The sequence below is a fragment of the Nerophis ophidion genome, linkage group LG07, assembly GCF_033978795.1.
Source record: "Nerophis ophidion isolate RoL-2023_Sa linkage group LG07, RoL_Noph_v1.0, whole genome shotgun sequence".
NCBI lineage: Eukaryota > Metazoa > Chordata > Actinopteri > Syngnathiformes > Syngnathidae > Nerophis > Nerophis ophidion.
The window spans coordinates 66,430,794-66,445,474 of record NC_084617.1 but is presented as its reverse complement, the minus strand read 5'-3'; the positions used below and the strand labels follow the sequence as shown (position 1 = coordinate 66,445,474).

The 14,681-nt window shown below is 41.1% G+C and overlaps 1 protein-coding gene across 1 annotated transcript; it reads right to left on the bottom strand.

Annotated features, from left to right (window-relative positions):
* Positions 1-2,332: 2,332 nt before the first annotated feature.
* On the bottom strand, positions 2,333-8,875 carry fzd10 (frizzled class receptor 10). Its single transcript, XM_061906896.1, has one exon. The coding sequence runs from the start codon at positions 8,401-8,403 to the stop codon at positions 6,670-6,672; it is 1,734 nt and encodes a 577-aa protein (XP_061762880.1). The 5' UTR covers positions 8,404-8,875; the 3' UTR covers positions 2,333-6,669.
* Positions 8,876-14,681: the final 5,806 nt, after the last annotated feature.

The window sequence follows — 14,681 nt, the reverse complement described above, 5'->3', positions numbered from 1 at the left end:
AATGTGACGTAATCGGAGCCTTGAATAGGTCAATAATTCATAATGACATTGATTTTGATTCATTATTATTGAAAAAAAAAAAACAGCCTGCATGGCAGTTTTGTGTTATTAGAGTAAACATTGCAACATTTTCTTGTTACATTTCACCCGTTTGCTCCTTTATATCACTTTTTACGCTTAAATTTTTTTTCAATCGTACTTTTAAAATGTGCCGTGGGGCCGTTAAAAAAATTACCTAAGGGCCGCAAATGGCCCCCGGGCCACACTTTGGACACCCCTGGGATCAAAACTTGAGGTGAACCCTAAAGGTAAAAAAAAAATTATATATTGTATTGGTTTTCAAAATGAAAAAAATATCTAAATGTCCCCCAAATGCTTTTATTTTTCAGTGTACGGCCCTCAGTAGAAAAAGTATGGACACCCCTGGTGTAACCCAAATAAAATACTCCTAACTTGAAAAAAAACAAACACATATAGTCACAGGGTGTATTTGACCCAATGCCAAAATGTCAAATGAAATCCAAATTTTGCAATGAAAATCATAGCAAAGCAAAATTATTGCTCACTGATCACTTCCTGTTTAACTAGTTTTGCACTTTCAGTAAGTGGGCCTGGTCAGTAAGGAGGCGGCAGGTGTGGAACTCAGTACCTGGGGAGGTTAAACGGGTCACAACATACAAGCAAGGCCTTCACAAAAAAAAATGAAAAAGTGTCTTATCAACGCCAAATATGAGCCTGTTTTGATGCCATGATAAATGTTATGTTGTGATGTTTTATTTTATTTTTTATTATACCGTATAAGTATTCAGTGCTTTTTTTTTTTTTTCTTTGAAATTGTAATTTTACTGCATTTTTTATGCATCATGGCCATGGGGACTATATATAAAAAAACTAACCTTCTGGCTAATTCTGGCTTTTTTAACCATGTGTAGTCATGTGTTTTTTTTTAATGAAATTGCATTGTCCCCTTTGAAAAAAACTCATCTTATATAACCAAAAAAAGCAACCAGATGCAACACAATGCATTATTTTGTATTGGATCTAGTGTTGTAATGATATCAATGTTTTGGTACCGGTACTAAAATTATTTTGGTGCTTTTCTAAATAAAGGGAACCACAAAACATTGCATTAATTGCATTATTTTAACAAAAAAATCTTATATTAAACATATATCTCTTATTGCAGTTAAGTCCTTAAATAAAATAGTGAATATACTAGACAACTTGTCTTTTATTAGTAAGTGAACAAACAAAGGCTCACAATTTAGTCTGCTGACATATGCAGTAACATATTGTGTCATGTATCATTCTATTATTTTGTCAACATTATTAAGGAAAAGTGGTAGAAAATGAATTATTAATCAACTTGTTCATTTACTGTTAATATCTGCTTATTTTCTCTTTTAACATATTCTATCTACACTTCTGTTAAAAGGCAATAAGCACTTATTATTCTGTTATTTCAAACTTTACATTAGTTTTGGATGATATCACAATTTTTGGTATCAATCCGATATCAAGTAGTTACAGGATCATACATGAGTCATAGTCAAAGTCCTCATGTGTCCAGGGACATATTTCCTGAGTTTATAAACATAATATACATTTAAAAAAAAACTAAAGATGTTATGATGCCAAAAAATATCAACGTAATCATAGTAGTATCGACTGGATACATGCCTGTATTTGATATCATTACAGTGGATGCTAGGTGTTGATCCACTAATAGCGTTTGTTTACATTTTGACGCCGTTGAGCTACGGTGTGTAGTGAAGCATGTCTAGCTATTCCTCGTCCTGCAGTGATAATGATACTTGTAAGCAACTTACTTTATCTGACGCCATCTAGGCGAAGATTAGTGATTTAGAAGTAGCTAAAACACTCTCAACTGCGCCATGTGTTATAACTTCACCTTTATCATTAGTTTTTATGCCAAAATGCGACTGTTCTCCCTTTTCTGTCTACACACGGTGTCTTTTTGTAAGTACTCTGTGATTGTGCGCTGCCGAACATGCTCCTCTGGTGTTAACCCAGCAATGTCACGACGTGACTTTGACGCGGTACTTTTCAGAGGCGGTATAGTACCGAATATGATTCATTAGTATCGCGGTACTATACAACCCTAATTTGATCTAATAAGCGTATAGCAACATTTATGTAAAAAAATTAATAAATACATAAAAAAGCTTTTTATAAACTCTGTCTTTGACATAGCAGCATGGATTTTTCTGATGTGGGTCGGGGAATACCAAAAACAAGCTTGGCGCCGCTATGTAAGACAAACAACAACTGCAACACAATCCCCGGCTTGACCACCATTTAAAACAAGAACTTTAAAAAAAAAAAAAAAAGTTTTATTAATTGTTCTATAAAATCTGCAGTTTTAGAAACACATACAAACATTTCCCGGTGCTGTAAAACAACAACTGAAGGTGTTTAAAAAAACCAAAAACTTGTCAATACAGAACGCTTGAGTCATTTACAGCAGTGGTCCCCAACCAACGGTCCGGAGGACCGGTACCGGTCCCTGACGCATTTGCTACCGGGACATTAAATATTTGCATTTTCTTTGACATAACTTTCTCCTGTCCCAATAATACACTTCTTTATAGGGTTAAACCTAACCCTAACCCAATAAAACTCCTCATAGGAAGTTAACCATTTCTTATATTTGTCCTAACTCCGTGACATGAAACAAAGCACATTAATGAACATCCATATTCTACCGTTTGTCCCTTTTTGGGATTGCCTATACCAGCTGCATTCGGGCGGAAGGCGGCGTACACCCTGGACAAGTCGCCACCTCATCACAGGGTTCAACACAGATAGACAACATTCACACTCACAATCAAACACACAATTTTAGTGTTGCCAATAAACCTATCCCCAGGTGCATGTCTTTGGAAGTGGGAGGGGCCTATCCCCAGGTGGATGTCTTTGGAGGTGGGAGGGGCCTATCCCCAGGTGCATGTCTTTGGAAGTGGGAGGAAGCCGGAGCGCCCGGAGGGGGAGAACATGCAAACTCCACACAGAAGGATCCGAAGCCCAGGATTGAACCCAGGACTACTCAGAACCTTTGTATTGTGAGGCACATGCACTAACCCCTCTCCCACCGTACTACCCACATTAATTAAAACCTCTAAAGGCCTCAGTGGCCACATGCGTGGACAGCACCATTTAGCTCTTATTTCCAAAACTGGAGACTAGCTTGCAGTCATGCACTGACCAATATACAAGTCGATAATATCAAGAAAGCGCACCTTTGTGCATTCACGCACAGCATCAAACTTTTGGTGGACAAAATGAGACGAATAAGGAGTGGAAGATTTTACATGTAAACAAACTGTTGCGTCGCAGTCCACACTATGGTGAGTTCAAGAACCACCAAAAATTAGTAGGACAAAACAATGTTCACCCTGTCCCCCACCAAAAAAGAAAGGATACTAAATTAGTTCAAATATCGCTACAAATGAGGCATAATGATGCAATATGTACATACAGCTAGTCTAAATAGCATGTTAGCATTGATTAGCTTGCAGTCATGCACTGACCAATATACAAGTAAATAACATCAACAAAGTGCACCTTTGTGCGTTGCCGCACAGCATAAAACTTTTGGTGGACGAAATGAGACAAAGAAGGAGTGGAACATCTTACATGTAAACAAACTGTCGCGTCACAGGCCACACTAAGAGTATAATAAGTACACGTTTGTGTACTGTGTACTTATGGACTAAGTACGCCATATTAAAAGATTATTTTTTTAGTTTTTATTCTAAATAGGCTCCAATAAGCCCAAATAGCAAAGAGACATTAAAAAAAGGATGTAAACAAACAGCTTGGGCCTTAAGAGGTTATTTATAATTATTAAAAGCCTACTGAAACCCACTACTACCGACCACGCAGTCTGATAGTTTATATATCAATGATGAAATATTAACATTGCAACACATGCCAATACGGCCGCTTTAGTTTACTAAATTACAATTTTAAATTTCCCGCGGAGTTTACTGTTGAAAACGTCGCGGAATGATGATGCGTGTTTGTGACGTTATTGGTTGGAGGGGACATATTAGCGCAGCACCACTTGCGGCTAAAAGTCGTCTCTTTTCATCGCGCAATTACACAGTATTTTGGACATCTGTGTTGCTGAATCTTTTGCAATTTGTTCAATTAATAATGGAGAAGTCAAAGTAGAAAGATGGAGGTGGGAAGCTTTTAGCCTTTAGCCTCACAAACTCATGGTGTTTCCTCGTTTTAAATTCCCGGAGGTGAAGTTTTACTATGGATCAGAGTGGTCAAGCGAACAAATATCCCGACCACTTGTCAACCGGCAAGATTTCGGTGAGAAAATTGTGGTAAAAAGTCGCCTCTTACCGGAGATCAGCGGAGCTTGCGTCCTGCTGCAGCTGCGTGACTTGTCTCAGAGACTGGCGTCAACACACCCCTCCGACTATCAGGTACTATTTAACTCACTAAAACACTAGCAACACAATAGAAAGATAAGGGATTTCCCAGAATTATCCTAGTAAATGTGTCTAAAAACATCTAGTCCTTCACTCTAAATTTCCTCATCCACGAATCTTTCATCCTCGCTCAAATTAATGGGGAAATTGTAGTTTTCTTGGTCCGAATTGCTCTTGCTGCTGGAAGCTCACATTATAAACAAAGTGAGGATGTGAGGAGCCCTCACACCGGTGACGTCATCGTCTGCTACTTCCGGTAAAGGCAAGGCTTTTTTATTAGTGACCAAAAGTTGCGAACTTTATGGTCGATGTTCTCTACTAAATCCTTTCAGCAAAAATATGGAAATATTGCAAAATGATCAAGTATGACACATACAGTGGGGCAAAAAAGTATTTAGTCAGCCACAGATTGTGCGAGATCTCCCACTTAAAATGATGACAGAGGTCTGTCATTTTCATCATAGGTACACTTCAACTGTGAGAGACAGAATGTGAAAAAAAAATCAAAGAATTCGTAAATTATGGTGGAAAATAAGTATTTGGTCAACCATTCAAAGCGCTCACTGATGGAAGGAGGTTTTGGCTCAAAATCTCACGATACATGGACCCATTCATTCTTTCCTTAACACGGATCAATCGTCCTGTCCCCTTAGCAGAAAAACAGTCCCAAAGCATGATGTTTCCACCCCCATGCTTCACAGTAGGTATGGTGTTCTTGGGATGCAACTCAGTATTCTTCTTCCTCCAAACACGACGAGTTGAGTTAATACCAAAATGGCATTCTCCCAATCCTCTGCTGTATCATCCATGTATCCATTTTGGTATAAACTCAACTCGCCGTGTTTGGAGGAAGAAGAATACTGAGTTGCATCCCAAGAACACCACACCTACTGTGAAGCATGGGGGTGGAAACATCATGCTGTGGGGCTGTTTTTCTGCTAAGGGGACTGGACGATTGATCCGTGTTAAGGAAAGAATGAATGGGGCCATGTATCGTGAGATTTTCAGCCAAAACCTCCTTCCATCAGTGAGAGCTTTGAATGGTTGACCAAATACTTATTTTCCACCATAATTTACAAATAAATTCTTTAAAATTCCTACAATGTGAATTCCTGGATTTTTTTTTTCACATTCTGTCTCTCACAGTTGAAGTGTACCTATGATGAAAATTACAGACCTCTGTCATCATTTTAAGTGGGAGAACTTGCACAATCGGTGGCCGACTAAATGCTGTTGCTCCCAAGCTCTGGAACGACCTACCTTTGAGTGTTAGACAAGCCTCCTCTCTTCCTGTTTTTAAATCTCTCTTAAAAACACACTTTTATTCCTGGGCTTTTTAACACTAAGTGATATCCATCCTGCAATGGCGCCCCATTATACACCTGCTGTGAACCTGTTTTATGTTTTATTTATTTATTTCTTATCATGTTCTCTTTGTGTTGTGTTGGTTGCTCGGTCCTCGTATTATCTTTGAACCTGTCCATTGTACAGCACTTTGGCTACTAATTTTAAATGTGCTTCATGAATAAATTTGATTTGATTTGATTTGATAAATACATTTTTGCCCCACTGTAGAATGGACCTGCTAACCCCGTTTGAATAAGAAAATCTAATTTCAGTAGGACTTTAATGAACATTTGCAATATGAAGGTGACAGATTGTAGCCAAAGGTCGATTTTCTACCCGCAAAAAAACTAATTCAGCGTTATAGGGAGTTGTATTTTGGTGGAAAATTATTTCCCTGCAAAATAAAGGTTGGGGACCACCGATTATACAGCAGAAGGTCTTGCTTTCTCGACAGCTGTTCCCGCTCCAGTTCAAACATACATGACACCGCCTTGTCGCCATTTCCATGAAAAAAAAAAACAAAAAAAAGGAGGCTCCAAAGGCAAACACTCGTCTCTCTTGGCCATTTGCCGGCAAGTTCTTTTGTCTGTCGTCTGCCTGGAAAGCGAAACATCTATTGCACGTTATTCAAGTAACCGGTTGTTGTTTTTTTTTTTTTTTTTTTTTTTGCACCTAATTGAAGCAAGTTCCTCCGTGGGGGGAAAACTGAATCCAGATTTGTTTTTGGAACAAAAGGCAGCTCTTGTTGCATGAGATGAAAAGGAAACATGTCGCATAAATAAACGGCGCTGAATAAAAAAAAAATATACAAAAAATAAGGGCTTCGTAAGTGTTTTTAAGGGTTAGTCCGCGCGGCTCACACGCACGTGGGAGGCGGCCGAGTGGGTTCGTACTTGCCGGCGTGGCTTTTGAGTGACAGGTGAGGTTTGATGTAGGCCTGGCTGCTGGTGAACACGCTGCTGGCCTTCCTCCCCGTCCTCTTCTTCAGTTTCCTGCCGAACACGTTCTGCCACGACTGCAGGGTCTTGGAGGTCCAGATCCACATGCCGCTGGTGATGCCCACCACCAGCAGCATGAAGATCTTCACCATGAAGACCTCCACGGCGGGGATGGACGCCTCCATGAGGCACTCGGACTCGGGCCCGCCGCACGTGGCCTTCTCGGCCAGCGCCCGCCAGTGCTCCGTGTTGAGGCGCTCGTAGAAATAGCAGGCGATGACGCAGGTGGCGGGGACGGTGTAGAGCACGGAGAAGACCCCGATGCGCACCATCAGCTTCTCCAGCTTGTCCGTGTTCTCCCCTTCCGTTTTCATGATCTTGCGGATGTTGAAGAGGGCCACGAAGCCCGAGAGGAGGAAGGAGGTGCCGGCGACCAGGTAGCAGGAGAGCGGGATGAGCACGAAGCCGGTGAGGGCTTTCACGTCCATGCTGCCCACGTAGCAGACCCCCGTCAGCTCGTCCCCCGCCACCTTCCTCATCACCAGGATCAGGATGGTCTTCACCGCCGGGATGGCCCACGCCGCCAGGTGGAAGTAGCTACTGTTGGCCTCGATGGCCTCGTGGCCCCACTTCTTCCCCGCCGCCAGGAACCAGGTGAGGGTGAGGACCACCCACCAAAGGGAGCTGGCCATGCCGAAGTAATACAGGATGAGGAAGACGATGGTGCAGCCGGTGCTCTCCAGGCCCTCCTGGATGACGTACTGGACGCCGTCGTCTCGGTCGCAGGCGATGCTGTCGGCGCCCACGAAGAGACGGACCAGGTAGCCCACCGAGTAAACGCAGTAGGACATGGAGAGGAAGATGATGGGCCTCTCCGGGTATTTGAAGCGCTGGGGGTCGATGAGGAAGGTGAGCACGGTGAAGGCGCTGGAGACGAAGCACAGGATGGACCAGACGGCCAGCCAGACCAGGGAGAAGCGCTTGTCCCCCCGGCTCCAGTACACGTCCACTTTGGCGTGACACTTGGGGGCGCACGACTCGCTTTTCTCCACGCGGTGGAACTTCCCGGGGTTGCCGCACCCGGGCTTGACGTCGGGGTCCCGCGAGCGGAGCTCCTGCCCGCTCGACGGGGGCTGCAGCCTGAAATCCGGCGGCCGGGTGTGGGACACCTTGGGGGGGTCGTCCGAGCCGTTGTCGGGCGCCTCCATGCACAGGTTGTTGGGGTCGTTCTTAGTGGGCAGCCGGGCGCAGTCCAAAGAGTCGGGCCAGGGGAAGTTGAACTGCTCCAAAATGGGCAGGCACTTGACTTTGACCTGCTCGCACATGACCCGGCACGCCGGGATGGGGTTGGACACCTGCTCGGTGCACATGGGGGCGCAGAGGGAGCAGAGGAAGAACTTGAGGTGGCCGTGGCAGCCGAACTGGATCAGCGGGGCAAACTCCTGCAGCTTCATGGCGGCTTCTTTCTGGCTGTTGTGGCCCATCAGGTTGGGCATGCGAGTCATGTTGTAGCCGATGTCCTTGCACAGGGGGATGCTGACCTGTTGACATTTGCCCTCTCCCGGCCAGTCCGGGTCCATGGAGCTGATGGCCCGGCCTCCTCGGCCGCACAAAACCACCAGCAGCATGGGTAGCACCACGCTGGAACACATCCTTGCTTCTTTACTTTAAAAAAAAAAAAAAAAAAAAAGTGTCTTTCATAAAAGCAAACGATGGTTCAATTTACAGACCTCCAGACTTTTACTACTCCGGCAGTTTTGCAAGAAGAGTGCATTCCCGTGCATGCTTTCAAGTTGCACAATGTGTGCAAAAAAGTAAAAAAATTAATAAAAAAATGTAAATTCCACATGCGGCGTCTCCTCTCACTCCATGGTGCGGCGTCCCGGTGCAAGAAGTTGGAGGAAATGCTCCCTCACTATTTAAAAAAAAAAAAAAAAAAGACCTTCACGCTCAATCCCAACTGAGCAATAATACTAATAATAATACTAACACTACTAATAATAATAAATCCACGCCACAAGAAGTATTGCGTAATGCTCGCGCTCCTGCAAGGCGAGTTGTTGATGCCTTTGGTGGCTGCGCGCGTCTGAGCTGCTCTGCTGCTGCAGCTCCGGTCCTGCATGGTCCGACCTGCCAAAAGATCCGCCTTCAAAGACACCTACTTAGCATAAGAAAGATGACACTGACACGCCGATTATTTTCTAATCGTGCGGAACAGCTTCTTCATTGCTGCATTCTCAAGGCGCGCCCCCCCCCCCCTCCCTCCCTAAAGCCTGCAACTTCCCTCGCAGCACACATGCAGTTTATGTTTTGTTTTTTTTGTTTTTTTAAATATTAGATTGCACACCAAAACTTCTCTTGGGAAGATGTTTGGATGAGGCAAGGTGCGATTTTGGTGGTTTGAAGTTCATTTGAAGGAATTTACTCAAGATCAGGGGGTGTCAAACTCCATCCATCCATCCATTTTCTACCGCTTATTCCCTTTTGGGGTCGCGGTGGGCGCTGGCGCCTATCTCAGCTACAATCGGGCGGAAGGCGGGTTACGCCCTGGACAAGTCGCCACCTCATCGCAGGGCCAACACAGATAGACAGACAACATTCGCACTCATTTTTGGTAAAATCACGGCGCGATAACTTAAAAATAAAGACAACTTCTGATTGGTTTTTCTTTGTTTGAAAATAGAACAAGCACATTCTGAAAATTTACAAATCATAATGTTGTTGTTTTTTAAATTTTTTTTACACTTACATCAGGGGTGTCCAAACTTTATTTTTTTTTCTTTGTCGTGAAAAAGAGAGTTTTTTTGTGGTTGGTGCACTAATTGTGAGTCTATATTGTGTTTTTTATGTTGATTTAATAAAAATAAAATATATATATTATTATTATTATTACTTTTTTGTTTGTCATGAAAAAGGGACGTTTTTGTCTTGAAAAAGGGAGGTTTTTGTGGTTGGTGCACTAATTGTAAGTGTATATTTAGTTTTTTATGTTGATTTAATAAAATATTTTTTTTTTTTTTGTTTTTATTTTATTTATTTTTTTTGTCATGAAAAAGGGAGGTTTTTGTGGTTGGTGCACTAATTGTGAGTGTATATTGTGTTTTTTATGTTGATTTAAAAAAAAATATATATATATATAAAAAAAAAAAAATATATATATATATATATCGTTGCCCGATTGTTACCTGGCCGCAGAAGAATTTTTAATTAATTTTTTTTTTTTTTTTAAATATGTATATATATATATATATATATATATATATATATATACATATTTAAAAAAATAAATAAAAAAATCTTCTGCGGCCAGGTAACAATCGGGCCACGGCCCGGGCCACAGCCCGGTGGTTGGGGACCACTGATATAAGCTCTGCCTGTTCCATGGGAGGAAGCCCGAGTACCCGGAGGGAACCCACGCAGTCACGGGGAGAACATGCAAACTCCACACAGAAAGATCCCGAGCCCGGGATTGAACCCAGGATTACTCAGGACCTTCATATTGTGAGGCAGATACACTAACCCCTGTACCACCGTGCTGCCCTATTTAAGCCCAGCCATCCTATTAAAATATTTACTGCAAAACTTGTTTGGGTCCCTATTAAAAGGTTAATTTGTTCAACCTTGGCTCGCGGCTTTGTTCACTTTTAAATTTTGGCCCACTCTGTATTTGAGTTTGACACCCCTGATCTAGAGATTTAAACCTTGAATAACAATTATACAAAATAATGACACATTTTAAATATTTTTTTGAGCAAAATCCTTTGGGGTCCCTGGTATCAAGCCGGAGTTGAGGCCTAAATGTATATTTTTACAAATATATTTTATTGGTTTTTGAAATAAAAACATATCAAAATGGCCCACGCTTGTTTTGATTTTTTTAGTGTGCGGCCCTCAGTGGAAAAAGTTTGGTCACCCCTGGCATATACTATAAATGACATCTGATGTAAAATGACGGGTTGAAAATGTGACATTTACATACAATTTTTATGAATGAACAAAAAAGGAGCTTCTTTAAAATGCAGTTGTTGTAGACTCAGTTTGCTGCTGCTAATTCTTTTACAACTAACTAACACCTTCCAGTAATTTCCTGTCTTTGTCAATAAAGGAAGTAAGACAACAATAGACACAAAAGACGTGTTTGTTTTTATTCTCTCGACCTGAAGGGCAAACATTGTTCTATTGTGGAACCCAGACATCTAAAAGTTTTCAGTAAATCAGTTTCTGAATATTAATTCACACCCCTGCTGTATATGTACGCTAACATATGCACTTACAGATGTAGCAACAAAGTGTAGTTACTGACAGTGGTTTTCTGAAGTGTTCCTGAGCCCATGTGGTGATATCATTTACACCAGGGGTCGGGAACCTTTTTGGCTGAGAGAGCCATGAAAGCCAAAGATTTAAAAATGTATTTCCGTGAGAGCCATATTATATTTTTCAACACTGAATACAACTAAATGTGTGCATTTTTAAGTAAGACCAACATGTTTAGAGTATAATAAATCCCTTATTCGTTTTAATAACATTCTTATTCTGAAGTTAACCAATAATAAATCAAATACTTCTTACCATTAATGCGACTTCTTGAACAAGTCTGGTAGAAAACGGATGGATGGATAAAATGCATGAGAATGTTTTGTATTTTGAACGTTATTTTTAGTTCTGTGCTTACTAGTGGAACTATTCATAATTATCGTGTTAAGCCAGGGGTGTCCAAACTTTTTCCACTGAGGGCCACACACTGAAAAATCAGAGCAAGCGGGGGCCATTTTCATAAATTTTATTTTAAAAACCAATACAATATGTGTATAAAAAATATACATTTAGGCCTCCACTCAGTTATGATCCCGGGGACCCCAAAGGGTTTTGGTCCAAAAAATATTAAAAATGTGTCATTATTCAGTATTATTATTTTTATTATTATGCAAGTTTTAAATCTCTAGATCAACATTAGAAAAAAAAAATGGAAAAAACACAAAATATGCAATATTTTCACCCAATAATTTTTTTAGGTGGGATATTTGAGATTATAAAATAAATGGAGCCTTAATTTGGGATTTTGATTCATTATTATTTTTTGAGCAATGACACTTAAAAACAAATCACACTAAAATAATTGGGAATCCAAAAGTGTCCGACTTATTAAAGTGTTAAAAAATTAATTATAAATGTTTTTTACTGTTTACTTTTAGCACAATAATCTCAAGATCAACTGCAGATATATCCGTCAATTTTAAGTTTTATTGTTGTTTATGTTTTGTTTGTTTGTTTTAGGCCCTTCTTAAAAAAAAAAAAACAGCTCATTTTTTTATATGGTAAAACACAAAATATGCAACATTTTCCCGCAAAAATATCTCAAAGCGGAATATTTAATGTGACGTAATTGAAGCCTTTATTGGTCAATAATTCAAAATGACATTGATTTTGATTCATTATTCTTTTTTAACGAAAGAAACAGCCTGCATGGCAGCTTTTGTGTTATAAGAGTAAGCATTGCAAAAATTTCTTGTTAACATTTCACCTGTTTGCTCTTTTATACCACTTTTTATGTATTTAATTTTTTTTTAATTGTATTCTTAAAATGTGCCGTGGGGCCGTTAAAAAATGACACGCGGGCCACACTTTGGACAGCCCTGTGTTAAGCAATGTCAGCTAAGATTTATCTGAGAGCCAGATGAAGTCATCAAAAGAGCCACATCTGGCTCTAGAGCCATGGGGTCCCTACCCCCGATTTACACGCTGATGTCGCTTTTTGATGCGGTACCGCCAGAGGGATCGAAAGTCCATAATATAAAAATATGCATAACTGTATATGTATATGGGTATAAAAGCAGCTTCCATGAAGTCACAAAAAATTTTTAATATAATTTTATCCTACTGATATTTGAGACCAATGAAAACTATTATGCATAAGTTTTATGGATATTACTCTAGTCCAGCGGTCGGCAACCCAGAATGTTGAAAGAGCCATATTGGACCAACTACACAAAAACAAATCTGTCTGGAGCAGCAAAGAATTAAAAGCCATATTACATACAGATAGTGTGTCATTAGATATAAATTCAATTAAGAGGATTTAAAGGAAACTAAATGAGCTCAAATATAGCTACAAATGAGGCATAATGATGCAATGTTTTATGATCCGCTAGTTTTTCGGGTCACTTGTGTTTTTCTGTTAGTGTTGGACTCCGTTTAGTTCCTGTTTATGCACCTCTTGTCAGGCTTGCCCCTGACAGTTTGTCTATGTTTGAGTTTTTTCCTCTGCATGTGTCTGTTTCCTGTGTTTAGTATTTCCTGTCCTTAGTTCCTGTCTAGTGCTCTTAATTTGTCAGCTTCCTGTCTTGTTCCCTGAGTGTTGTGTTCCTCCTCAGTGTGTTTAGTACTTCCTGTCTTCTACTCCCTGTCAAGTGCTCTTAATTTGTCAGCTTCCTGTCTTGTTCCCTGAGTGCTGTGTTCCTTCTCAGTGTGTTTAGTATTTCCTGTCCTTAGTTCCTCTCTAGTGCTCTTAATTTGTCAGCTTCCTGTCTTGTTCCCTGAGTGCTGTGTTCCTCCTCAGTGTGTTTAGTATTTCCTGTCCTTAGTGCCTGTCAAGTGCTCTTAATTAGTCAGCTTCCTGTCTTGTTCCCTGAGTGCTGTGTTCCTCCTCAGTGTGTTTAGTATTTCCTGTCCTTAGTTCCTGTCTAGTGCTCTTATTTTGTCAGCTTCCAGTCTTGTTCCCTGAGTGCTGTGTTCTTCCCCAGTGTGTTTAGTATTTCCTGTCCTTAGTTCCTGTCTAGTGCTCTTAATTTGTCAGCTTCCTGTCTTGTTCCCTGAGTGCTGTGTTCCTTCTCAGTGTGTTTAGTATTTCCTGTCCTTAGTTCCTGTCTAGTGCTCTTAATTTGTCAGCTTCCTGTCTTGTTCCCTGAGTGCTGTGTTCCTCCTCAGTGTGTTTAGTATTTCCTGTCCTTAGTTCCTGTCTAGTGCTCTTAATTTGTCAGCTTCCTGTCTTGTTCCCTGAGTGCTGTGTTCCTCCTCAGTGTGTTTAGTATTTCCTGTCCTTAGTTCCTCTCTAGTGCTCTTAATTTGTCAGCTTCCTGTCTTGTTCCCTGAGTGCTGTGTTCCTCCTCAGTGTGTTTAGTATTTCCTGTCCTTAGTTCCTGTCTAGTGCTCTTAATTTGTCAGCTTCCTGTCTTGTTCCCTGAGTGCTGTGTTCCTCCTCAGTGTGTTTAGTATTTCCTGTCTTCTAGTCCCTGTCAAGTGCTCTTATTTTGTCAGCTTCCTGTCTTGTTCCCTGAGTGCTGTGTTCCTCCTCAGTGTGTTTAGTATTTCCTGTCCTTAGTTCCTGTCTAGTGCTCTTATTTTGTGAGCTTCCTGTCTTGTTCCCTGAGTGCTGTGTTCCTCCTCAGTGTGTTTAGTATTTCCTGTCCTTAGTTCCTCTCTAGTGCTCTTAATTTGTCAGCTTCCTGTCTTGTTCCCTGAGTGCTGTGTTCCTCCTCAGTGTGTTTAGTATTTCCTGTCCTTAGTTCCTCTCTAGTGCTCTTAATTTGTCAGCTTCCTGTCTTGTTCCCTGAGTGCTGTGTTCCTCCTCAGTGTGTTTAGTATTTCCTGTCCTTAGTTCCTGTCTAGTGCTCTTAATTTGTCAGCTTCCTGTCTTGTTCCCTGAGTGCTGTGTTCCTCCTCAGTGTGTTTAGTATTTCCTGTCCTTAGTTCCTGTCTAGTGCTCTTATTTTGTCAGCTTCCCGTCTTGTTCCCTGAGTGCTGTGTTCCTCCTCAGTGTGTTTATTATTTCCTTTCTTCTAGTCCCTGTCAAGTGCTCTTAATTTGTCAGCTTCCTGTCTTGTTCCCTGAGTGCTGTGTTCCTCCTCAGTGTGTTTAGTATTTCCTTTCCTTAGTCCCTGTCAAGTGCTCTTAATTTGTCAGCTTCCTGTCTTGTTCCCTGAGTGCTGTGTTC

Coding starts and splice junctions, on each gene's coding strand:
- fzd10 (XM_061906896.1), bottom strand. CDS start 8,403: ATGTGTTCCAGCGTGGTGCTACCCATGCTGCTGGTGGTTTTGTGCGGC.